Source organism: Narcine bancroftii, chromosome 3 (assembly GCF_036971445.1).
Source record: "Narcine bancroftii isolate sNarBan1 chromosome 3, sNarBan1.hap1, whole genome shotgun sequence".
Lineage (NCBI taxonomy): Eukaryota > Metazoa > Chordata > Chondrichthyes > Torpediniformes > Narcinidae > Narcine > Narcine bancroftii.
The window spans coordinates 335172186-335199865 of record NC_091471.1 but is presented as its reverse complement, the minus strand read 5'-3'; the positions used below and the strand labels follow the sequence as shown (position 1 = coordinate 335199865).

General features: G+C 43.7%; 1 protein-coding gene across 4 annotated transcripts in view; it reads right to left on the bottom strand.

The window, feature by feature from the left end:
• Nucleotides 1-27680, bottom strand: part of xylt2 (xylosyltransferase II) — a 158102-nt gene that overhangs the window by 80966 nt on the left and 49456 nt on the right. For 3 of the 4 annotated variants that reach the window (XM_069929397.1, XM_069929398.1, XM_069929396.1), the window contains exons 6-11: nucleotides 23156-23372; nucleotides 19257-19433; nucleotides 17106-17365; nucleotides 13266-13461; nucleotides 10628-10961; nucleotides 4395-4532 (exon numbers count right to left, since the gene is read on the bottom strand). In XM_069929397.1, the coding sequence (XP_069785498.1) occupies nucleotides 4395-4532; nucleotides 10628-10961; nucleotides 13266-13461; nucleotides 17106-17365; nucleotides 19257-19433; nucleotides 23156-23372 (1322 nt within the window). Of the gene's footprint in view, nucleotides 1-1288; nucleotides 4533-10627; nucleotides 10962-13265; nucleotides 13462-17105; nucleotides 17366-19256; nucleotides 19434-23155; nucleotides 23373-27680 lie in introns of those variants that run through there. The other variant, XM_069929399.1, reaches the window with a different exon arrangement.

The window sequence follows — 27680 nt, the reverse complement described above, 5'->3', positions numbered from 1 at the left end:
ACTCATTGCATTGAAATAGATGCATCTGAGAACATTTCCACCACCTACAACCCACTGATTTCTAACGTTACATGCAATTTTCACATCATCTTTTCCCTCTCCTCTACTCTATCTGCTCTGACAAACTGGTTCCCATCCCCCTGCAAATCAAGTTTAAACCCCACCCCCCCAGAGCAGCACCAGCAAACCTTTCTGCAAAAATATTAGAGCCCCTCCAGTTCAGATACAAACCGCACCGTCAGAACAGGTCCCATCTTCTCTGAAAGAGAGCCCAATGATCCAGAAACCTGAAGCCCTCCCTCCTGCACCATGTGTTTCGCCACGTGTTAAGCAGATTATCCTCCTATTTCTAACCTCACTAGCATGCGGCACAGGCAGCAATCCTGAGATCACAACCCTGGAGTCCTGCCCTTCAACCTTGGGCTTAATTCATGAACTCTCTTTGCAGGACCTCTTCACCCTTCTTATCCACGTCATTGCTCTCTTTATGGGCGACGGCATCTGGCTGCTCACCCTCTCTCCTAAGAATGCCATGAACTAGATCTGAGATTCTCAGACCCTGGCACCAGGGAGGCAACATTCCATCCAGATTCTTAATAACTTCCACAGAACCTCTCATCTGTCCCCCTAACTATGGAATCCCCTATCACTGCAGCTCACCTCTTCTCCTCCCTTCCCTTCTTAGCCACAGGACCAGACTCTGTGCCAGACCTGATCTCTGTGGCTTGTCCCTGGTAGGTCACCCTCACCCCCCACAATATCCAAAATGGAATATTTGTTATTGAGGGGAACAGCCACCTGGGTGCCCTGCAATGACTGCCTCATCCCTTTCCCTCTCATGACTGTCACCCATCTACCCTCCTCCTGCCTCCTAGGTGTGATGGCACCCCTGTAACTCCTGTGTATCACCCCCTCTGCCTCCAAAATGATCTGGAATTCATCCAATTCCAGCTCTAATTCCTTAACTTGGTTTGTCAAGAGCTGCAGCTGGATAAACTCTTGCAGAAGAAGTTGTCAGGGATACTCTTGGCTTCCCTAATGACTCACATTCTGCAAAAGGGAGCATTCCCCTGCACTGACTGCCTGCCATTCCCACTGTCTATGACTACAGAAAAAATATATTTATTATATATAAAACCTGCCTTTACCCTGCTCAAATCCATTTTGTTCCTCAAATAGGGTGGCCCTGACTTACTTGAGCCAAACAAAGCCTTTCCACCCTGGCTCAGACCACCCCCTCAATGACCACTCCGCTACACAGTTCCTCACTTTTATAATGATGCTTGGGTCACCTGACCTCAATTGCCTAATCAGTTGTTATCTGACCTGTCCTCCTTTTCAATCCTTTGACTTCACTTGCTGAACTCAATTGCCCAATCAAGATCCTTTCAACCACTACTTTAAATCTACCCAATGACTTGGACTCCACAGCCATTTGTGACAACGAATTTCACAGATTCACCACCCTCTGGATGAATAATCTTCTAATCTCTGTTCTAAAGGCACCTCCTTTCATTCTGAGGCTGAGCCCTATGGTCCTAGACTCTCCCACGAATGGAATCATCTCCTCCACCTCCACTTTATCTTGACCTTTCAACATTCAGTCTGCTTTGATGAGATCCTCCTCATCCTTCAAAACTCCAGTGAGTACAGACCTAAAGCCATTAAACGCTCCTCGTGTGTCAACCCTCTCATCCCTGGGATCATTCTTGTAAACCTTCTCTGGATCCTCTCTAATGCCAGCTTATATCCTTCGATATGAGGCCCAAAACTGCTCACAATACTCCAAATGTGGTCTGACTAATGTCTTATAAAGTTTCAGCATAACATCTTTGCCTTTATAATTCTAGACTCTTGAAATAAATGTTAACATTGCATTTACCTTCCTTACAACTGACTCAACTAGCAAGTTAACCTTTAGGGATTCCTGCACTGGGACTCTCAAGACCCTATGGACCTTTGCTTTCTTAATTCTCTCCCCATTTAGAAAATAGTCTATTTATTCCTTCTACAAAATTCCCTTAACTGTATTCCATCTGTCACTTCTTTGCCCATTCATCCAACCCGTTCAAGTCTCTCTGCAAACTCCCAACTTCCTCTACACAATCTGTCCCTCCACCTCACCTCATATCATTTGCAAATTTGACCACAAAGCCATTAATTCTGTCATCTAAACTATTTACGTACAATGTGAAAAGTGCTGACCCCTGCAGAACACCATTAGTCACCGGCAGCCAGCCAGAAAATGCTTCCCTATTCTCACTCTGCCTTCTACCAGGAAGTACCATTCCCATAATATCATGGACCATCTTTTTTTAAGCAGGCTTTTGTGGGACACCTTGTCAAAGGCCTCCTGACTCTCTTTAATCTATCCTGCTTGTTACTTCCTCAAAGAACTCCAATGTTGTCAGGCAAGAACTCCCTGAAGGAAACCCTGCTGACTTTGGCCTATTTTATCTCGTGTTTTCAAGTAGCCCAAAACCTCATCCTTAATAATGGACTCAAGAACCTTGCCAATCACTGAAGCCAGCCTATAATTTCCTGTCTTTTGTCTCTGTCCCTTCTTTGAGAGGAGTGACATTTGCAATTTTCCAGTCCTCTGGAACCATTCTTGACTCAAGTGATTCCTGAAAGAAACTCTGTACTAATGTGTTCACAATTTCTTCAGCTGCCTCTTTCAGAACCCTGTGGTGTAGTCCGTCTGGTCCCGGTGACTTGACCACCTTCAGCTTCCCAAGCACCTTCCCTTCAATAGAAGCAGCTACTCTTACCTCTCCCCCGACTCTCAAATTTCTGGCACGTCAATTGTGTCTTCCATACTGACATTAAAATACCTATTCTGTTCATCCACTATTTCTTTATTCCCCCCCCCCCATTACCACATTTCTAGCATCATTTTCCAACAGTCTTGCCTCTTTTCAACTTTATAGTCATGAAAAAAACTGTTGGTGTCCTCTTTTATATTGGCTCGCTTATTTTCATATTTAATCTTTTCTCCTTTTTTCTTCTGTTTTTTTTTACAACTGCCCAATCCTCCAGCTTCCTGCTAATTTTTACTTTTATGCTGTCCTTGGCTTCCCTCGTCAGCCACATTTTTCTTACTTCCCCTTTGGGCATAAAGGCTTCATATTCTTTGGGATGAAACAATGCTGCATTTGAATTAATCCCAGAAGCTCCTCCCATTGCTGCTCTACTCTCTTGCCTGCTGGGCTCCCCTTCCAATCAACTTGGGGCCACTTCCTGTCTCTCATACACATTGTCTCCTGAAGGGCATTAGCGAAGAAGATCAGTTATTGCAATAATCTGTCATTTTGCAATTAGTAATTGCTAGTTTAAAAAAAAAGTTTAAGACTAATTCAAACTTCACCGTACCCTGATGGGATTTGAACTCTGTTGTTAGGTCACCAATTCATCGCTACCACTGCAGCCAGTGAGAGTGTTTGATGAAGGAGTCCAGTGGGAGTTAGACATTTACCTAACCCTTTCTTTGCCTTTGTCAGTAAAAGCTTCCTTGAAGAGATCTCACGAGAGCTTCATACAGTATTAGGAGGACGGAGGAACATTACTCTCAGGTCAACCTTTGATGCACCTTTTCTGAACAAGTTTTGAAGTGGAAAGTTCTCCACAGCTCATGAATGACAGCGAGCACAAGCTGAAGATCAAATCTTGTAAAAACACGTCTTTATTAAGAATTCTGAAGTTCAGGCCACGTGTAAGTAGATCTTTCAATTGGAAGCTAGTGATTCTCATCCTCAGAGATAAGGAAATGGCTTTCAAACTATCAAATTATTCCAATTATTTAGCAACAACTTGCTGAAATTCAATCACAAAACAACTCAGACGTGCTGAGGAACCAGGATTTCAGAAGCTGTTGCATGATACCAGGAATGATGAGGTTGTCCACCTGTTCTTAGCCACTCAATTCTTCTCACAGCCAACCTGTGCTGGGGCATATACCTCAGTGCAACTCCTGTTGGACTTCTGACTGCTACATTGGATTGGCTGATACAGGGTACTTAAAGAGAATGGTTTCTCCTTCCCTTAATCCTTGTGTTAAACGTTTGGTCCTTTTAACACATTGAATTCATTCTTGTATGTACCAGTGCCAATCTTGACATCCATGGGACTGTCACATCAGCCCACAAGTGGGTTTCCTTCGACTTGGTTGAGTCTTATGCCAAACTCTCCTCCCCCAACTAACCTCCTTTGCTACCTCAGACGCCCATCATCTTTTACTGGTCCCAGTTCAGACTTGGGGTCATCAGATAGAGAACTCCAGAGTGTCTTTCGACAAGGCTGTAATGCAGGACAAAGTGAAGGTCCCACTGCACAGGTGTCGGTAGCTGACCAGAACTTGCCCACACTCTCATATATCCAGGATTCCAGTTGCTCACCAACCAGCTGAGAGTTTCGAAGAGCTTCTTTCTCTGCTACGTCTGATGGGGGGAGGTTCAAAATCCCACTAAGGCGCTGGAAGTTCTGGTCCATATATTCATTGTTTGGTGGACCAGCATGAATCCACTCGTCTTGTCCTGTATCACAGAAAGAAGAAAACAAAAGGCTTGTCCTTATTATGGGATCCAAGATCAGCAGCTGTAAGAACTGAGTAATATTAAGTTTCTCCCAGACACCTCTCCTTGCAGGGCCATTGATGGCAATGCATTCCAGAGAAGTACTGTGCTGCCAGTGAAGATTTCTTCATTGGGCCTCAATTTTACCAGAGTCCCTAACAGACTCACTAATGGAGACAGAACAATAGAACACAGAAAAGAGGCCCTTTGGCCCATTTAATCTGTACTGAATTATAAAGCTACTTAGAGGAAAAGTGGGACTAGAAAAAAATCTGTTACATTTCTGGAATCTTGCCAAGCACAACTTGCTTGCCATCTTCCCAAGATTACTAAATTAAACATATTTCAAATACTTTTACAATTGTGAGTACAAAAGGGCCTTACCAGGATATTGGCTGGAAAGGAGGGCTGCAGATACAAGGAGAGAAAGAATAGGGTGGATTTATTCCACTGGATCACAATAGACTGATGGGTGACCTTAGAAAGAATGATAAAATTATGAGGGGCACTGATAGGATCTTTTTTAAAATAGTGTTGAGCACAGTCTCTTTTTCTCAAGGCAGGAGTGTCTAGAACTAGAAGGCCCAGATTTACAGTGAGAGGGAAAAAAAAATTAAAAATGCAAGGGCAAACTTTTAACAAGAGTGTTGATTACCTGGAACAAACTGCTGGGGAAGAGGTAGTTGGATACATTCACATGGGTGGTGGCTACCTGGTTTGAACTATCAGAGGAAGGGGTAGAGGTGGATACTTCAGTGTTGAAAGAGCATTTGGTTTGTTTCTCGTTAGGACCTGTGAGAATGCCACTTGGATGGGAAGATGACTGCTTAAAAAAGCACCGGAAAGGTAGATGATTGTTTCCCATCAGGAACTGCGAGAGCGGGACTTGGAAAGAGGGCCATTTAAAAAAAACATTGGGAAAGGTAGGTGCTTGTTTGCTTCTCGTTGGGAACTGCAAGAGTGAGACTTGGAATGAGAAGAGAATCGTTTAAAAAGCACAAAAAAGGTAGCTGCTTCTTTAAATTTCTCCATTGGCTAATTAGCTATAGCCAATAAAAGGAAGGGAAGCTTAACTGGAGTGACCACTGTGTGAGTAGCTAGTGTCAAAGTGGGATTTTGAGCCTTTAGCAACCAGAGACTGAGGTGGTGGTACAGGAGTTGAGGTAAGGAAAGGATAACCCTGTCAAGGAACAAAAGGATTCTGCAAGGAAGAAAAGGTAAGGACAGGTTTTACCAACAATTTTTTTCTCTATTTCATAGACAGTGAAATGGCAGCCAGGGCAGGGAGATGCTCCTCTTGCAGAATGTAGATAGTTAGGGAAGTCAACGGTATCCCCAGTGACTTCATTGATGAGAAGTACATCCAACTGCAGTTCCTTTCAAATATGTTAGGGAACTCCAGATCATTCATGAGAGAGGGATGGGGGGGGTGGTGGGGTGGTTAATAAATAAGAGTTACAGGGACACAATCGCACCTAGGAGGCAGGAGGAAGGAAGCTGGGTGATAGGAGAGGGAAAGGGAACAGGTAGGCAGAGCAGGGTACTCCTGTAGGTGTTCCCCTTAATAATGTATACTGCTGAGGGGGGGTATGATCCACCAGGGACAAGCAGTGGCAATCAGGTCTCCAGCAGTGACTCTGGCTCGGTGTCCTAGAAAGGGAGGGAGGAGAAGAGGTGAGCTTTAGTGAAGGGGATTCAATAGTGAAGGGAACAGATAAGAGGTTCTGTGGAAGAGATTGAGAATCCTGGATTCCCCCCCCAGGAGCCAGGGTTCAGGATATCTCAGATGGTTCATGCCATTCTCAAGAGGGAGGGTGAGTAGCCAGCCAGATGTTGTGGTCCATGGAGGGATCAATGACATAGGTAGGAAGAGTGATGAGGTCCTGCAAAGACAGTTCAGGAAGTTAGGTGTGAAGCTGAAGGACAGGACCTGCTCGGTTGTGATTTCATGATTTCAACCCGTGCCATGTCCTAGTCCTAGTAAAACATGGTTTTACAGCTTAAAACATGGTTAAAGAGATACAGCAGGAGGGAGGGCATTATAATCTGATTCATTAGGCTCTCTTCAAGGGAAGGTAGGACCTGTACCAGTGGGAAGATTTGCATCTGAACTGGAAGGGGACTAATATCTTGAGGGAAGGTTTGCTGGGATGCTCGGGGGTGGGGTGGGGGGGAGGAGATGGGGTTTAAACTAAATTTGAAGGAGGATGGGAATGAAAGTGCTCGAGCAGATAGATGAGCAGAGGATGAAAAATATGACGTTAAGACCACGTAGAGAGAGAAAAATCAAAGAGTTGTACGTGGTGGAAATGTTCTTCGGCGCATTTATTTCAATGCAAGGAGTATTGCAGGAAAGGCAGAGGAGCTTAGAGCATGGATTGACTTGTGAAATTATGACATTGTGGCCATTAGTGAAACGGTTGCAGGAGGGGCAGGACTGGCAGCTGGAGTTGTTTCAGGTGCAATAGAGCAGGAAGGATGAAAGGGGGAGGAGTGGCATTGCTCGTCAGGGGAAATATCACAACTGTGCATTCAGGACAGACTAGAGGACTCGACGACGGAGCTGAGGAATACCACCCCACATTAATGGGGTTGTATTATAGACCACCCAATAGTCAGCAAAAATTGGAGGAGCAAATCTGCAGGGAGTTAGCAGATAGCTATAGGAAACAAAGTTGTGATAGTAGGTGATTTTAACTTTCCACATATTGACTGGAACTTTCATACTGTAAAAGAGCTTAGAGTTTGTCAGGTGTGTTCAGGAAAGCCTTCCATTATATCAATGTTCCATCTAGAGTAGTGTTTCTCAACCTTCCCCCCCCCACCACCCCCACCCCCACACTCACATACCACCTTAAGTAATCCCATACTACCCACAGAGCTCCAATGGCACAAGAAAGGATAGTAAGGGATTACTTCAGGTCATTTTTGAGTTGGGGGTGGGGGGGGGGAAGGTTAAAAACCATTGAACTGGAGAGAATGCAATACTGAATCTCCAATTCAGGAATGACTCAGGTCAAGAGACCAATACATGTGTCAGGGAACACATATAACCTAGTGATCATAATGCCATTAGTTTCAAGTTAATTATGGATAAGAAAAGGGCTGGTCCTCGAGTTAAGATTCTAAATTGGAGAAAGGCCAATTTTGAGGAAATGAGAAAGGATCTTAAACACGAGGATTGGGCAAAATTCTTTTCTGGCAAGGAAGTGCTTGGTAAGTGAAAGGCCTTAAAATGTGGAAAAATTTGAGTACAGTATTTGGACGTTTCTGTAAAAATTAAAAGCAAAGTTAACAAGAATTAAGAACTTTGGTTTTCGAGAGATATTGGGGACCTGGTTCAGAAGGAGAGAGAGGTGAAAGCAGCTATAGGCAATAAGAAGCAAATGAGGTACTTGAGGATAATAAAAATGCAGGAAAAACTTAAGAGGGAAATCAGGAAGGCCAAATGAAATCCTGAGGTGGCTTTGGCAGACAATGTGAAGGAAAATGCTAAGGGCTTCTATAGGCATATTAAGAGTAAAATGACAGTAAGGGAGAAAATTGGTCCTCTTGAGGGATCAGAGTGGTTAATTGTATATAGAGCCAGAAGAGACAGGAGATAATTGTTTTTTACATCTATATTACTCAACAAACTGGCACAGAGTCAAGGGAAGTGAGGCAAACAAGTAGTAAGGTCCTGAACCTAAACAGATAAAAGAGGAGGAGATGCTTGTTATCTTAAAGCAAATAAAGGTGAATAAATCTCCAGAGCCTGACAAGTTATTCCTTCGTATCTTGAGGGAGGCTAATGCAGAAATTGCACGAACCCAGGCTGATATATTTTAAATGTCCTTAGCCACAGGTGAGATCTTGGAGGATTGGAGGGTAGCTCATAGTGTTACGTTCTTTAAAAAAAAGTCTCCAAAAATAACCCAGGAAATTAGAGGGTGATGAGTCAGGCAAGTTATTGGAAGGTGTTCTAAGAGATTGGATATAGAAGTATTTGCATAGACAGGGACTGATCAGGAATGGTAAATATGATTTGTGCATGGTAGATTGTACAATTTTTCGAGGAGGCTACCAGAAAGTTGATGAAGGAAAAGCTGTGGATGTTGTCTACATAGACTTTCTTAAGGCCTTTGACAAGGTCCCACATGGGAGATGTCAGGGTCATTCAGTCACTCAGTATTCATGGTGAGGCAGTAAATTGGATTCAACATTGGCTTTATGGGAGAAGACACAGATTGCCTTTCTGACAGGAGGCTAGGGATCGGAGCTGGGACCATCGTTGTTTGTCATCTATAGCAATGATCTGGATGATAATGTGGTCAATCAAATCAGCAAGTTTGAAGATAACACCAAGATTGGACATGTAGTGGACAGCGAGGAAGACTTTCAAGACTTGTAAGGAGATATGGACCAGCTGGAAAAATGGGCTGCAAAGTGGCAGATGGAATTTCATGCAGACAAGTGAGATGTTGCATTTTGGAAGGACATATATGGTAAACGTGAGAAACGTAGGACATGGAGGAGTCAGATAGAACAGCAGGATCTAGGAATACAGATACACTATTCCTTGAAAGTGGCATCATAGGTAAATAGGGTTGTAAAGAGAGCTTTTAGCACATTGGCCTTCATAAATCTAAGTATTGAGTATAGGAGTTGGGATGTTATGGGACAGTTGAATAAGACATTGGTGAGGCCAGATTTGGAGTATTATCTGAGGTTTTGGTCACCTAACTACAGGAAGGAGATCAATAAAATTGGAAAAAGTGCAGGGATTTACTAGAATGATGCAGGGACTTGAGGAGCAGAGTTACAGGGAAAGATTAAACAGTTAGTATTTTATTGCCTGAAGTGCAGAAGAATGGGAGGAGATTTGATAGATATATACAAAATTATGGTGTATGCAAGTTGCCTTTTTCCCACTGAGCTGCACCTATTCTATATCCCTCCCATCCACGGTCCTATCCTAATTTTTCTTAAATGTTAAAATTAAGCCCGCATTCACCACTTCAGCTGGCAGCTCAATCCACACTCCCATCACTGTGTGAAGAAATTTCCCCTAATGTTTCCCCTAAACATCTCCCCCTTCACCCTTAATCCATGTCCTCTGGTTTTTTATCTCACCTAACCTCACAACACACTACAACACTGCACTACTACCTGCTACATTACTGCCTGCTGCACCACTATATCATGGCCCCATTTCACTGCTCCCCGCTGCATCACTGCATGCTGTGTCACTGCATCACTACCTGCTGCATTGCTGCACCATGCGGCATGTTTAGAGCAAGGGTTCAGCGCCAGCAACCGGGGTTCGAATCCTGTACTGTCTGTAAGGAGTTTGTATGTTCTCCCCATGTCTGCGTGAGTTTTCCCCAGGGACTCCATTTCCTTCCCACCGTTCAAAACATATGGGGTTGTAGGTTAATCAGGTGTAATTGGGCGGCATGGGCCGGAAGGGCCTATTACCATGCTGCATGTCTAAATTTTAAAATAAAAATTTATTACTACCTGCTGTGTCACTGCACGACTACCCACTGCACCTCTCTTATTGCCAATTTTTGGCATTCACAGTTAGAGATATTGGGAGGGAGTTGTGCATCAGTGAGAAACACCACAAATCTCTAAAAGCAGCAGTGCTGGTGGTGAAGGAGCCCAATTTTCCCAGCAGGCCTCTCTCTGCTCTTGATAGATTCATGCCAATTCCTTGCCTTTTATCCGTGGGGCTATTGAACTCTTTCCTTCCACAAAATTCTTTTGAAGCAACTTCTATCACCCTTTCAAACACTGGTTACACCATCTCATGTTCACTTATGAGTTTACTCATATGAAGATAATGGCCAATTACCTTACACCCATGACCTCTGGTTTCCCCATACACCTTCAGACCTCCTAGTGGCTTTAAAAATCTCAATGAGAATCCCTCCTTCTCCTGCCGTTTCCATGAAAATGCAAGTCAGTCTGAAATTAATAGTCATGCTGAGATGTGTTAAGCCCTTCTTCAAATTGGAGTTCGAGCCAGCATAACTGCTCCATCAAACCTGTTCTTACCCTCAGATTTCACACACCTTTTCTGAGAGGCCGCTTCCCATTGAAGGCCAAAGGAATCACCAGAAACTTGATCTCTGCCAGCAACGTCCACAGGTGCAGCACCCGCATAGTCCAGCTGCCCGGCCGCAGGGGGTGGCTCAGGGGGGGCTTGTACTGGGTGTACTCAGCCTCTGAATCCACCGTGATATCATAGGAAGTTGCGATTATGTACGCTGGATCAATCCACACCACTGTGGCAGTCATGTTGGGGCCTTTGGACCATCTCTGCATGGCAATGGGTTCATCAAAGGGTGCAATCAAACCGCCAAAATTCCGGAACAACCGTTCCTTGGGATCCCATTCTGTTCCCACCTAAAGAACAAGGAGGGGTGAATGGAAAAGGATCAGTTCTTGCTCTACAGTAGTAGTTTGCAGAGACTACAAAATGTTTCTTGGTATGCATATAAAGGAAAACCTATCTCGAGCACCTTCGTAGACAGAAAGGCACAACAGCGAGGTAGAGGAGGGCAAGGCTACCAGCCCCCATTTTGACAACATCTTACAGGAGCATAATTGAGAGCATCCTTAAATAATAAAGTCCGCAGATGCTGGGGTCAAGACCGATGCACAGAGGTGTTGGAGAAAACAGGTCATTCAGTGCCTATAGAAAGTAAAGGGTAAGCAATGTTTTGGGTCTGAGCCCTTCGTCAAGGTATGAGCAAAAAGCAGACAGGTACCTGAATAAAAAAAGTGGGGGAGGGGATGTCTTGAGAAGATGAAAGGAGGGAAGTAAAGAGAGGGGGAGGAGCACAAGGTAACAATAACAAGTGGATACAGACGAGAGTGTAGGAGAAAATTGCTGAGAAAGTGATGGGGAGGGATAGCACTGAAATAGGAGAGGAAAGGGAAGGGGGTGGGAGCTGGAGGAAAGGAATCAGAGGGCAGAGTGGGAATGGCAGAGGACTTCCGGTTGGCTTCTCATGAGGTAACAGCAGCAATTTAATGGTCCTACCTACTTTACAGTTCTTCTATCTACTCAGCTCTTTATTTCACAACTAAAGAGCTCCATATTACTTGCCTGTCTTTCTTCTAATTATAATCACATTGAAATGGCTACTAGAAGCAAATTTGGGAAGAAAGAAGTATTAACAAATCTGACCTTGGAGTCCATCATGGATGCACTTAATCAGCACTGACAGATGATAACTGATGATCTTAAAGAAGTCTTGGGTGAGATTAACACTAAACCTGACCGTCCAAAAAAATAACTAAAGAACAACTGTTAAGGGGGAACTGAACAGCTTGATTCAATGGGTTGATGATATGGAAAATACAGGGTCCGGATTAAGTGAAAGCAATTTGAAATTAACGAAGGCGTCAATCTGGAAAGAAGACAAAACTTGCGCATCTTGGACTTGCTTTACGAGGTCTTTGGTAAGGAGTTTTTTTTCCCACTTCCCCCAGTGATTGATAGAGCACATCGTTCTTTATTACCTAAGCCAGCTCCTGGTCAGAGACCTATACGGTTGTACTTCGGCTATATTATTATCAAATAAAGGAATATTTGATCCACGAAGCCCACCATAGGACACTTGAATATTGTAGACAGTATATCAGAATTGTAGAATATTCCTGTCCCGAATTCATGAAGCAGCGTGTTGAATACAAAGAAGTAATGTCATTGTTTCAGAGAAATCAAATAATAAAATGGTAATTTTAGCTAATATTTAGCCCCTAATGCAGATGATGTGGGGAATTTTTGAATATTTTTTTCTTCATTACCAGATCTGAGTTTATACTCTCTAATACTTGGAGATTTTAATTGTTGGTTAAACCCTGCTTTGGACTGTTCTTCTCTTTAAACCCACTATAATGAATAAATCTGCCTCATTAAATTTTTTAAAAATCTCAGATTATGCAATTTCTGACATTTCTTTTATCCAAATAGTATTCCTTCTTTTTACACATTCATGGAACTTCTTTGCAAACTGATTACTTTCTTATTGAAAATAAATTGATCTCATTAATTTGCTCCTGTAGTTATCAAACTAGTATAATATCATATAATGCCCCTATCCCGGGGTAAAGTTTTTATTGTTGGTCAAAGTCTAAATGAGCTGTCCTGTTAGATCTGGGGAGGACTGGAAAAGACGTGAGCTTATGTATACAGTCAATAATGAGAATGGAGTGTATGTAAATTTGAATACAAGCTGTCAGGATATGGCACTAACAATGTATATGGCTGTACAAGCTTGTGTGGAAATAATAAATAAAATATTAAAAATAAAACAATGTGAAAGTACGTATTAGAGGGCTTCAAGACAGTTTCTTCCAGCAGCAATCAGGCTCCTGGATGAACCCCACACTGTGCTGCCTTTGCTTGGAGCTAATTGATTTTTTCATTTTAATCTTAAATCCTGTAAATTGTGCTCTTTACAAGGTTGGGTGTAATGCTAGAGATAACCTGCCGGTCTACCAGAAAACCGTGCTACATATTTTATGACAGAAACTTTTCTAATCTTTTTGCATACACCCACCTCATGCGTTGAATGACAATTTAGCCTTAGTATTGATAATGTTGGAAACAGAAATAGCAAGGACCCCCTTTCATGAGGTCAATTTAAAACACCAATGTCACATCTGACTCTTCCCCTCTGACAGGGCTGGTCTACTTACCGCCAGGCTCTGAAGTCTGTCCACTTCTGGGTTAATATTTGTAAGATGGAGCATGGTAATAGGTGACACCCAGCTCTCCAGAGTTTCTTTCTGTCCTGTCGTCATATTCTTAACCTGTTGCATCACTAAATAACCTTGGAATTGGTCGTCATAGAAGTAGAGATGGACAGACAGGGGATAACCCAAAGGTTCATACCTGAAGAGAGGAGACAACAAGGTAGCCTTAACACTTCCAAGATCAAACAAGTAAAAATAAACCACAAATTAAATATTCTTTTCTTTTTAACTGAGCACTTTTCCTCCAATAAATCTCAGCAGATTGAGAACCAAATCCAGATTTGTGTTCTGAAGCAGAGACTCAACCCAAACTATCTCTTTCCTTTCAAGGATTCTGCCTTGTCTGCTGGGTTCCTCCAGGAGCTCATTTTATGTTCCAAATTCCAGCATTTATAGTCTCTCATGCTTCCAGGTCTTTGTGAATCATTTATCTTCACAGCTGTGCATAACACTATACCAGCACTGGTAACTGCGATACAGAGCCCATTCATCTCAGAAGCTTCCAGTTTCTCTATACACTGGAATAAATGTTTGGACCCAAGTGCATACAACTGCCGTTTCAACTAGACTGAACTTCAAAACATAGAAGTGTTCCTTCTTAAAATGACATGGGAGACAAAGATGTTTCTATGGGTTACACGTCCTCCAATCTTCAGCCTCAACTCCCATCCACTTCTCTACTTGCCTGTCCTGTCATGCTTCTCTCCATCCTGGTCTGCTGTTCTCTTCCACCAGTGCATTACATACTACTGTTCCCATCTCCACACACTGCTCCCGCAATTGTTCACTACACATACACTACACATGAAATGAGTAGGCAAGAATCTGGCAGGTGGAGCACGATGCTGGTAAATGTGAGCTCATCCACTTTGGAAGGAAAAACAGAGGATCAGATTATTTAAATGGTGGAAGAATGCCCCATCCTGTTGTTCAGAGGGACTTGGGAGTGCTTCTGCATGAATCAGAAAAGGATGGTTTGCAGATGCAACAGGAAATGAAGGAGGCAATGACACCTTCATTGTTAGAGGGATTGAATTTAACAGCAGCATTCTGCTTCCACTGTATTGGGTATAGGTGAGGCCACATCTTGAGTGCTGCATGCAGTTCTGTTGATCTTATTCGAGAAAGGATATACAGTACATAAACGTGTTGGAGATATTCAGCGTCAAGCAGCATTCAGGGAAAGCAAAAGACGGTCGAGGTTTGGGACTGAGCATTTCTTCAGGAGTGCCAAAAATCAGGCAGACACCCAAATAAGAAGGTTGGGGTGGGAGGAGGGGAAGAGCACAGTCTTAGGTAGTAGCTGGATGCAGGTGGGAGAGGAAAGGAAGTGAGAGGTGATAGGGAGAGGGGCAGAGGGCTGAAAAAGATGCACTGATAGGAGAAAAGAAGGGGAAGGGGAGCTGAAGGAAAGGAGCCAGAGGGTCAAGAGGATAACCAGGGGAAGAGATGAATAGATATTGGAGGTTGATATTGTTTCCATCTGGTTGGAGAGGTCCCAGACAGAATACAAGCTGTTGTTCCTCCAGTTTTCGGGTGGCAGTACATGAGACCATGCACAGACGTGTCAGCGTGGGAATAGGGGGATGGAATTTAAAAGGTTGGTCCTTGCTGTTGTAGTGGCAGAGTGATGGTGCTCAACAAAACAATCTCCCAGTCTGTGTCAAGACTCCCTAATATAGAGGAGGCCATACGGGAGTACTGAACACCGTAAATGTCTCCAGACAAAGTTTAGTTTCACTTAGAAACATTATTTTGGGCTCCAAATAGAGGTGAGGGAGGAGGCACTGGTGAAAGCGTAGTATTTCTTGTGGTCACAGAGTAGGTGGGAAGGGATTTGTTGAGAGAGTGCTCGTTACAGAAAGTGGAGCGGGGACACTGGAGGGAAAGATGTATCTAGAAGTGGCAGAAATTACGCAGAATGAGATGTTGGATATGCAGGCTGATGGGGTAGTAGGCATGGACAAGGGGAATCCAGTACTTGTTTTGCCTGTGGTGGGAAAGAGCCAGGCAGATGTGCATGAAACAGGAGATGCAGGTGAGGGTTGAGTTGATGGCAGGAGAGGGGAAGCTTCGTTTTCTGAAGAAGCACATCCCAGATGCCCTAGAATGGAAAGTCTCATCATGGGAGCAGATGCAGCAGTGGCGGAGGAATTGAGAGAAGAAAATAGATTCCTTATAGGAGACAGGGTGAGAAGTGTAGTTACTGTGGGAATCAGTGGGTTTATAAAAGACGTGTGTGGATAAGTCGGTTTTCCATAATGAAGGCAGGTTGAGAAACGGGAGAGAGTTGCCAGAGATGGACCAAGTGAATTTGAAGTAGGGTGGAATTTGGATATAGCTGGTAAGTTCATAATGGGTGCATGAGGCAATACCAATGTAGTTGTCAATAAGAAAGATTTGAGAAGATATGTCTGTGGAGGCTTGAAGCCCAGATTGATGCAATGATTCCAGACATGAGGGGGTTCGCCGCTGGGAATATAGTCGTTGGATTTCAGAAGAATGAGAGGGGATGTATAAAAATAGATAAAATTAGGAAAGGGATAGTTAAGGCAGAGGCAGGAGAGAACTAGGGGGACACAGCCTCAAGGTTTGGGGGAGGAGACTTATGTCAGAGATGAGCAAGATGATTCTCCGAGAGAGTAGCTAGTATGTGGAATTCTCTTCCAAGGAGGTAGGAGAGGCTGTCTCATAAATATTTGACAAATAAGACAGTTAAGACATTTTTTGCAAAGTCGAGAAATTAATGGTTCTGGGGAAAAGATGTGTATGGTGCTATGTCCATGGCTAGATTAGCGGTGATCTTACTGAATAGCAGAGCAAGCACAATAAGCCCCCATTTCTTATGTCATCCCATACATTTCTCCCATTGCATCCCGACACCTATCTCTTTCCCAGACACATTTCTTCCATCCCCTTCCCTGATACCCTGGTCCCCTCCTCAACACTCTCCTAACATCCTCAACACAATCCTCTCATCCCTGATATCCTCCCCCAACAATCCTGGTAATGCATCAACTCTGTCAGACATGCTTTTGTCCCAACAGGTTCCTCCATTCGCCCCTGAATTGTCCCATCTACTCCAACCTGCAGCTGGACTGCCACCCATCCAGCTGCCTTCATTCACACCCTAATATACATCCTTTAACACTGCTCTTCCTTCAGCGCATCATGTCTGATTCGCCACGTGCCATGTTGGGACTTTGCTTCGTGCAAAGTGACAGGGACGTTCCAGTGTGACAGGAAGTTGCATTGTGCAATACGTTGGAATACTAAATCGTGATGGGGTCATGCATTATACAATGGGACAGCGAAACTGCATTGTGCTAGCGACAGCAATGGATAACCGAGCACTGAGAAGACACCAACTTCCTCAAAGCCTCCCAACTTCAGCAGCACAACTGATGGGAATTCAAGGCCCCAATCTGCACAAATGGCAGCACAGATATTTGGGAAGGTGCTGACCACTTGGAATCTCTCTGAAGACGAACATCAGCTGGAGACTGCAATGGATCAACTGCCCTCAGTGTGTCCTGCGGCAGACTATTGATTCATCAGCCACCTCAGGACCTGGGAAACTCATCCACCACCTCACTAGTTGATCCCTGAAAATCAAAGACATCACGATATCTCACTGACTCCAGAAGGGTGGCACTGGTCTGGTCAGTTGTCAGCCACCTGGCCACTTACCCTGTCTAATCTATAGGTAGATGCAACAAGGATCTAGCTGAGAGAAGCTCAAGTGCACGTGGGGTGTTGCCATGGACTCCGACACTCCCATACCTGCAGCGATTATCCTTTCCTTCTTGCCACGTCTGCACTTTGCTCAGGCCCAACTTGAAGAAAGTCAGGTAGCTGGTGATGGCAACGTCGGAGAGGCTGCTCAGCTCCTCCATCTGATCAAAGACATTCTCCCAGTAGGCCTTCATTGCCGCTGTCCCAGGAGGGTAATGGCCATACAGGTGGGAGTCCAGGATGTCAATCACCTCCTGATTAACTGTTGATTCAAACTTCCTGGCAAAAAATGTTGGTCTCGTCATTTGCTGTGAACACAGAGGCAGTACATGGAATGAGGAAAGAACGTCACAGGTAAAACACTGGGTTTTAGTGAATGGAAGGGAAAGCAGTGGCTATCACTTAACATCCCTTCACCTCTGAAAGTCCCCAGTTTCATTGGAATGCATCCAAGATTTCTGGAATTTCTGTATCCCTCTACTCAATTACCTTTTCCACTATGCATGTGGGCTAGAAATTCTTCAAAATGTGTTTTCCCTGCAGTTTAGAATTATGGGCCTGATTCCCCGATCCAATGTGGCTTTTCATACACAACTGGGCAAAGTCCTTCCCCTCACAATCTCTCACTTTGCAGAGTAAGGAGAAAGAGGATGTCATTGGGGCTGATGAAGATGGGAGGGAAGATATTCAGTCATGCAAGAGATGGCTGTGGAAAGCAGGGAGATGATTGAGAGGAGATGGGAGTACTGTATATGAGAAGTTATGATGAAGATGGGGGGGGGTGGAGGAGGAGGTCTGTAGCTATTCAGATACCATGGTGAAAGTGTGCTTTATATTTTTTTGGAAGCTGAGTTGTATAAAGTCTGAACCCAGAATGGATATGAGGGAAGTGGTGAACAGGCTGGGAGTTTCATGGCCTTCTGACAGCTGGGGTTGAATTACTTCTACTGACTCCAGTTTATTTGGTGAACGCCAACATCAGAGTCAGTCTTACAGCACAGAAATAGGCCCTTTGACCCACCATCTCCACACTAACATTTCTGTCCATCGACATGTCCCATTTTCTTGGTTTAGGACCATCTCTTGTCTATGCTTTGTCTGTGTAAGTGTGTCTAAAAGCCTCACAGTAATCTAACAACCTCACTTTGGTGGTACTAAATAGACAAATCTTCCAGACTATTGATACCACAGGAGACTGTTTTTTTTTTAAAAAGGTATAACATGGAAATGCAAAGTTTAAAGGGAGCAGGGAGCATAAAAACCAAGAAGTTTGAGAAGAGTGGGAAAGGAGTCCGAGAGAGTTTGAGAGTGAGAAGAAGTGTTCTAGGGAGTGGTGACTGACTGATCATGACTTTTTACAGCAATTCCAATCACAGAGTACTGGAGTTGGGGACCTAATGAGTTTAAAAGGGAGTGGTGGTGAATTGACAAGGATTCTGGGAAACAGAACTACCCACAGTAAAGGTTAAAAACCTTGTTTTTTAACTGTTAGTTAATTTTGTGTCTGTCTCTTTAAGAGAGCTATTGTTTGTAGTATTACCATAGTGACTATGATGTAATATGTCATAATATCCACCCAGACTAACAGCTTGCTCATTACTCGACAACATGTAAAGGAAGCATGAGCTTGAGAAATATTTATTTGAATGTTTGTTTTGTCTCTTTAAATACTTTTCTGCATCTCTTTAAAGTTTGAGCTTCTTTATATACATTTTATCTCTATCATTGTAGAGTAAATGCTTTGTTTATTCATAGTTAAGAAAGTCTTAATGCGAAGCTATGCAAAATGTTTATCCATTTTTATCAACGAATTAAAGCTACATAAAGCAGCAGTCACAGAGTTGGATTTATTGGATTAAAGAGATCGAAATTCGGAATATCATAGCTCATGCTTTTGGAAGATGATGCTTTGAAATTAGGATACATTAGAATAAGGAAAGTGTAGTCTACGCCCATCACTGAGACTTGTGAACAATCGGAGATTGACTTGTTGGTATTCTGTATTCTCTACATTACTCACATCCTTCCTGTGGTGCTTGATTCTGTGGCTACCGACTGAGCAATGGAATGGTTACACTACTACACCTGAAAGATGCTAACGGTTGCTCCAACCTTCCAGGGAAGTTAGCAGTTTCACAAGTTTACACCTTGTGAATGGTGTGAAAACTGCACTTGACAAAGGAACCAAACTCTCCTTACCTGAAGCCTTATGAAGTCTTGTGGCTTGAAATCGTTTGGTGAGCAGCCACACCAGTCCACAATATGCTTGTATTGGCACTTGCAGCCCAGCTTGCGGTTCCAGTTGGTGACTCGCAGGTTGTTGTCCACTAGTGTCTCACACATGCGGCTGTTTTCCAACACAGTGTGGAAGAATGACTGCAGGAGGGAGATGATGAGCAAAATTACTGAGAGAATAAAGATCTGCACATACATGGCTCCAGGGTTAGTGTACTGGTCTGACCTGGTGCGGAATGTGTCCCATGTGTCCAACTGCAAATTACTCTGGAAATCTTACCTGCTGCAGGCTGTGCACAGAGTCAAGGGCATAACATCACAGTGCCACTCAGTGAGACGGGGGAAAAGCATGGCAGACTGATCAGAAATATAAAAGCCCCTGGAATAAGCAGAAAACAAATGAGGTGATAAGGAGTGAAAACTGTGTCCAAGACAGAACGTGAAGTTTAATGGCCAATGGGTCATTCGTGACTGGAGGGCTATTGCAATGGTGTAGCAGGGTATCATGGCATGTTCTTTCTGCAGGATAAATTAATCATTTGGATTCCATGACCAAGTTAAAGATACCAAAATTGGACCTGTGAAAGAAGTTGGTTTCAGGGAGACCACAATTGTTAAGGAGTCACAGATGTGACAGTATGCAATGCAATTGAGGAACACAACAGCAGAGTAAATATTATGAATCCAAAATGAACAGAGATTCCTCTTCACAGATCCTTGAAATAAATGGGGTATATATTGGTTGGAGGCTTGAAGTATGACACAAAAGCAGGAGGTCATAGAACTGATGGCTTCAGTGGTCTACTGAATATAGTGGTTTGCAAATAATGTCATCTAGAATAAAAAAGTATTGGTTGTGAGATTTGCAAATGGAGACACAGCACTTCCCTGCCCTGTCCTGTTAAAGGAGCCAATCCTGCAATCAAGATGGCAGTGCCTGTGTACAGCAGCTACCTTGAGGGGTTGCACATTCTGGGGGAGCAGCGGACTGGTGCTCACACAGGCTGCAGATTGCTAGCGACGAGGTCAAAGGACTCACAATAGGCTGCAGGAGACTGGCTCATGAGAACTAGGTATCGGAACAGAGGTTTGAGAGGATGTTCAAGGCAAGGGTCCTGGGCATTGAAGGCTTCTTCATTGTTTCGGAGGTTTGGATCTGGGCTTAGGTTGATAATGATTTGAAATTAATTGAGGTTTTGTGCGGCTGCAGAAGCTGCAGGAACACTGGAGGTGAATCTATGAACACTCGGTGAAGCTAATGGGCTCTCTTTCGCTTCTTTTTCTGTAAAGGCCTTAAGGCAGACTACAAGCAATTTCATGTAATGTTACATTTGTTTTATTACATGATAATAAATAATATGATTGGCAGGGATGAGTTGTTTCCATTCTGTATAGCCCTAGAGAAATGGACAACTGATCATCTCATCGTGTTTGACAGAACAATTTAAAGGGAGGTTTACTCTGCATCTAACCAAATTCATAACTGCTCTGTTACATTGCAGGGAGGAGGCACTTTATTTGGTAACAACTTGGTATCAAAAGGTGACTTTAACAGAGGTACATGAGATTATGAGGGGCATACAGAGGGTGGACAGCTAGCACCTTTTTCTCAGGGTGACGATGGCCAAACCAGAGGACATCTGTTTAAAGTGAGTGGAGGAAAGTTTTGGGGAGGCATCAGAGGCGTTTAATTTACACAGACAGTAGTGGGTGCCTGGAAATGCATTGCCAGGGGTGATGGTAAAGGAAAGTACATTAGAGACATTTAAAATACTCTTAGGTAGGCACATGGATGTCGGAAAAATAGAGGGTTATGGGTGTGAGGTACGATAGGATTAGATTGTTGAGTAGGTTTATATGGATCAATACCACTTCGTGGATCGAAGGCCCTGTACTGTGTGGTAATGTTCCATGTTCTGACTCTGTAGTGTACATGTGCTAGAAATATTTGATGAAACAGTAAATTGCGGAGAAACAGAACTACAGAATGAGTATGATTTGGCCCAGTGGGTCTGTATGGAACCCAAACCACAGCAAACCAACTCTACACACTCATCCAGAATTCTCTTTTCCTTTCTGATGCTATCAAGGTTTTCTTTCAACTCTACGATGGAAACCATCTTCACTATTCCCCTGGCAACACATTCCAAACAATTACTCACAAGGAACAGGCCATTCACCATCTCAACCAGTTCATGCATTAAAAAAGTTAGTCCAAACCCTACTCCTCAATGAACCAGAACACTGAAAATAACTCTGAATTAGAGAAGAAAGCACTTGCATCAACTGTAGGACATTTCTTTCTCTACAGATGCTGCCTTGCTTGCTGAATAATTTTAGAATTACTTTTTATTGTCACCTGTGTACATTTCCCTGGAGACATTCTTCCTATTCCACTCCCACACTGCTCCATTATCTCCATCAGCAAGTTTCAGCCCACATCCATCTTAATTCAAATTCAGTTACTTAGAACAGCACAGGAAAAGGCCCCTCGGCCCACCTGTCAATCATGATGCATTTTACAGATATCCTTCCATCCCCTGCATATTCATGTCTGAATCAAAAAGCCTCCTAAATGTTACTATTGTATCTGCTCCCATCACTACTCCTGGCATCTTGATCCAGGCACTCATCACTCTGTGCAGAATATTTGCCCCGAACATCCCCCTTATACAGGTATAAGCTGCTTAACATCCACTATACGTTCTGTGAAATTAGGCGTTATGTGATGTGGATGTTGTGCGAACACTATATCTTACATAGCAAAGTTTTATAGGATACTGTAGTGTACCTGTAAACTTTTTATTTGTTAGTCAGGATCACTGTGGGGACCAACACAGGGCTGTGGGCAGAAAGCGGGGCAGTGGATTCAGTGTGGGAATTGACATGGGATTGTGGGGAGTAAACGGGGCAGTGGGATCAGTGTGGGAACCGACACAGGGTTGTTGGAGAGATCGGGGCAATGGTATCAGTGTGGGGACCGACAGGTCTGTGGAGAGAGAGCGGCACAGTGGGATCAGTGTGGGGACTGATACAGAGCTGTGAAGAGAGTGCGGGGCAGTCGGATCAGTTTGGGTATACAGTATACAATTTTCTATTGCTAGCGATCGGTTTTTCTAAATTGCTGTGGACTTGCTCATGGTAACTGAATAATTATAGGACAATGGATGTATATGCGGTCAGATGTTGCCCAAACAAATGTAATTCTCCTTCTGACCTCTCATATCTGTCACTCTTTTCAATGCAAGTATAAAATGCCTTGGGATTCTCTTTAATTCTGCTTGCCAAGGACATTTCATGGCCCATGGTATTTTGGTCTTCCTAATGCCCTGCTTGAGTTCTTCCCTTTCCGATGATGTAACATCCTGAACCTTGTGAATGTCTCCCATTTCTTTTTGACTCATGAATTCTCTCATCATCTAAGGTTCCTTCCCTTGCCATTCTTTACCTTTCCTCACACTGGAGCACGCTGGTCCTGGACTTTAATTAGTTGGTCCTTGAACAACTCCCACATGTCCAATAACAGCTGCTCCCAGTTCACTCCCCAAGCTCCTGTCAAATCCTATCATATTTTGCCTTCTCCACAAGGTCCAAACTTATCCTTGAAAGTTGAGAACAACAATCACTATTCTCAAAATATTCTCCCATCAGAACTCTGATTACCTAGCTGAGCTCATTTGTCTGGTATGGCCCCCATACCAGAGGAAGGTTGTTTGTGGACCAAATCTGTGCTGCTCCTGGCCAGGAAGTGTTTCATCCTGTCACTGCATGTCTGAAGGAGGCAGAGCACTGTTCCAAGGCAGAGAAAAGCCTTGATTTTGGTGATAGTGAATAGAACTCATTTGATCTCAGTGGGTTCTCACCTCAGCTGGAAGCAGTGTGTACCAGTAGAACTGTTTCAGCTGCTTGACCAACTCATCCTGTGAGTACACCACATAATCAACGAACTTGTGTGTCAGAGCAAACCAGTCTGAACCGCCATCTACTGCAATGCCCTCAGGGATCTGCCTGTCTCCAAGGCGCCACATGTGGTTGTCACATTCATGGAAGAGTCTGTCCAAACCTTGCTTCTTGATGAACCTGCAAATGATAGAATTCCACCTGAATTAATGAAGAACAGACTTGCACACATATATCAAGCCCTTGGCTGTTCCAAAGTGCTCGACGAACAATTAAAAAAGTAATTGAGATTAAACAGCAGCCAAATTGCACAAACTAGATCCTCTAAAGCAGGTAAATAGCCAAGGCAATCTTTTTAATTGACATTGGCTGAGCAATGGACACACCACCAGGGGAAATTCTTTGACTTTTCTTGGAATTATGCTGTGGTACTTGCTCTGTCAACATGAGAAGACTAGCTTGGCTTATTATGGTTGGAACTTCTTATACTGATCCCTCAATGTTCCACTGCAGGGGCAACCTGAATTAATTTAGATACTGCTGAAATAAAACTTGAATTCAAGATTCAATTTATTGTCATATAATTAAAAAGGTTCATATTACACAAAATTGCTTTTTGTCTGCTGTAGGGCAGAGAGATTCGCCATTGGCAGAAATTGCCTGAAGCGCCTCCTACAGTCAGAGAAAGAGAAGCAAAAGAAAGATTCCTGCAGTCATCAAGTGTCCATAGATTTGCCTCCAGCGCTCTTGCAGACACTGCAGCCACAGAGTCCTGTCCAAACCATCATCTCAACCTCTGATACAATGAAGAACCCTTCAGTGCCCTCGGCTTCCTCTCACATCCCAGTTCCGATACCTGATCCCCCATTAGCCAGTTATGATCCAGGCTCCAGCAATCCGCAGCCTGGTGCGAGTCCCTTTACCACAGTCTCCAGCAGCCCACAGCCTGTGTAGATTCCTCGCCTTGAGTCACCCATTCAGCTGCAGAACCCCTGACTGGTCCGCTGGTATGGACACCATCCTGTGGGTTGTCTCCTCTGCTTCTCATATGGAGGTCGGTCTCCCCATTTTTTGGTGCCCTGCGCCAGCCCTCTGCTTCCTTGGAGCCTGCACTACCATCTTGGGCATAAACACCTCAGTCATAGGATTTTAAATAAAACTAACGTTGACTCCTTGAACAGGCTATTCAAAGTCTGTACGGAGCTGACGGCAGTTGGATCACATTTTTGTACTAAATACCAATTGAACAGATCGCTGTGCAGTTACATTGCAAACTCTGTTGGCGCAACTCAGTTGTCGAATATTCCTGTTCCTGGTCATAGAGAAAGGGTGCAGAACTAGTCTGCCTGATCACATCTGACATCCAGAGTCTGGGCTACACAAGTCATGGACACCCTCTGCATCCCCGTAACAAACTGGCTTCCCCCTTCCTGGCCAACCTCCTTTGCCACCATTTGAAGCTTTCCCCTCCAACCCGTATCAGCAGAACTCAGAGAGAGATTCAGCCCATCCTTCCAGAGTATAAAAGTTGGCAAGTATTGTTGGACTGCATAAAACTTTAGTGGGCCAAAATTCCTAAGTTCTGGTTATCACATAACAGGATGAATGAGGAGGCTTTGGAGAGTGTGCAGAAGAGATTCACCAGGGTTTTGCATGAATTGGAGGGCATTAGCTGCAGGAGAGGCTGGATAAACTTGGATTGTTTTCTTTGGAACATTGGAAGCCAAGGGGTGACCTGATAGAAGTATATAGAAATTATGAAAGGTGCATGGCCAGACTTTATCCTCAGAGTTGAAATGTCAAAAACTAGAGGACGTATATTTAAGGTGAGAGGGGTGAAAGGTAGGTACTGACAAGAACATACTGACAAGGGAAGTGTTAGCAGAGATTTGACAGCAATGTGTGCAGTTTAATTTGGTATGGTCAGCACAGACATCATGGGCCAAAGGGCCTCTTCTCTGCAGTTTCATGTTCTAATTGCAATAAAGTGAGTGCGAAAAGATGCACCAGGACAATGCCTGGGATAGAATGTTTTAGTTACAAGAAATAAGTGGAAGCTGTCTTCTGAAGGGGACTTGAATGAGGTGTACAAAATTGTGGAGAAGAGATGGGGTGGATGGTTGCAAACCTCATGGACCCAGCTCGTCGATTTTACTTTATTGTCTGCTGCATATTTTACATTTTAACCAGTCAACTTCTAATATTTTGGCTTTCCCTGCTCTAAATTTCTCAACATTCTAAAGTTAGTGGAACCAACCTTTCACAGGATGTACCACCAATGTTTCCACAATTTTTCATCAGAATTCCTATCTACTGGGTCAGAGCTTTTTCTACTTGCTTTCTTATCGACTCCCTATATTTTCTTATTCCTTGATGAAGGGCCCACATCCTAAACGGCAACTTCCTTTTACTTCCTATGGATGCTATGTAACTTGTTGAATTTCTTCAGCACATTTGTGTATTTATCCCACCGTTGCTGCTTCTTTCTCTATCCATGAACCTCTGACCCTGGCACTCAGGCACATGCCCAGATGTCCTCATCTCAACACGACCAGCAAATTAAGCAGTCTCCACCAATCCTCACTGAAACTTTTGGTTCACTGTTCAATTTGTGCCAAGCGCCTTCTGGTCGTCACCTTCTGGCCATGAGCCCACACAGTAACAGACAACAGACACTGTTATATTGATCTGAGCAATGGTTTGCCTGCTTCATGTGTCTCTTCGAATTTCATAAATTTAATTGCATGAACTTTAATGCTTTCTGAGTTGGAATGACCCACTTTAAATCTGGTACTTTTGTGGGTTTCTAGATTTATAGTAAATTCATGATCACCAAATATAATATTCTTGTTGCACAGACGGACACAAGGTGAGATCAGAATTGGACCCAGGCGTGATGCACTTCACAAAAGATTGTTCCAAAGCATTCCCTAAATTCACATAAGCATAAGCTTCTAGACAAGAGCTTGCTGCCATCTACTGACACAATGCAGCAAGGATTCATGGTCTCAGGAAAGAAAGCAAGAGAGAAAAACTTTGATCAATCATGGTTTGGACAAGTATCCCCTGCCTTCCTCTCAGCCAGTGATTGCTCGTCCTTCAAATGTTATCACATCCCTGTGATAAAGACCACAATACATTACTGCTTCTCTTGATTTCTAACACAAGTTCCTGTTCAGATACCAAAAGAAAATTGTAAACATTAGTGATAATGAGTTCATTGTAATACAATTGTAAAATGTACCCATGCAGTGAAATTCTTGTCACAGCCAAAATACTACAAAATAGGTAATAATACTATTAGCTTCGTTGTCATTGGGTGTTGGGAGGGACAATTGCTCCGAAGTAAACTAAGATCCAACTTTTCAATTCCATTTCTGAATTCTGGTCTTTTCAAGACAAGTTGCATAAATTCGCTTGGTGTAATTTGAGATTCTCAAAAGGTAAATGCAGTTGATCTGAAACATTCATCTAGTTTCTGGCTAAAGGACTTCCTCTCTCCTGCTTACTCCTCACTTTTGGGAACATAGAGGGTGCAGTAGAGTACTTAAGGTGAAAATTACAAGAACAAAAACAAGCTACGAAATATCTTTGAGAGCAACACTGGAAACATCTATGCAAGATAACATTAAGAACAATCCTCGATCATTCAATACATATATTCAGAGCAAGAGGGTAGATGGGGATTGAGTGTGTGCCCTTAGTAACAATTTATGTATGGACAATGGCGTGAAGCAAGGCTGTGTTCTCGCACCAACCCTCTTTTCAATCTTCTTCAGCATGATGCTGAACCAAGCCATGAAAGACCCCAACAATGAAGACGCTGTTTACATCCGGTACTGCACGGATGGCAGTCTCTTCAATCTGAGGCGCCTGCAAGCTCACACCAAGACACAAGAGAAACTTGTCCGTGAACTACTCTTTGCAGATGATGCCGCTTTAGTTGCCCATTCAGAGCCAGCTCTTCAGCGCTTGACGTCCTGCTTTGCGGAAACTGCCAAAATGTTTGGCCTGGAAGTCAGCCTGAAGAAAACTGAGGTCCTCCATCAGCCAGCTCCCCACCATGACTACCAGCCCCCCCACATCTCCATCGGGCACACAAAACTCAAAACGGTCAACCAGTTTACCTATCTCGGCTGCACCATTTCATCAGATGCAAGGATCGACAATGAGATAGACAACAGACTCGCCAAGGCAAATAGCGCCTTTGGAAGACTACACAAAAGAGTCTGGAAAAACAACCAACTGAAAAACCTCACAAAGATAAGCGTATACAGAGCCGTTGTCATACCCACACTCCTGTTCGGCTCCGAATCATGGGTCCTCTACCGGCACCACCTACGGCTCCTAGAACGCTTCCACCAGCGTTGTCTCCGCTCCATCCTCAACATCCATTGGAGCGCTCACACCCCTAACGTCGAGGTACTCGAGATGGCAGAGGTCGACAGCATCGAGTCCACGCTGCTGAAGATCCAGCTGCGCTGGATG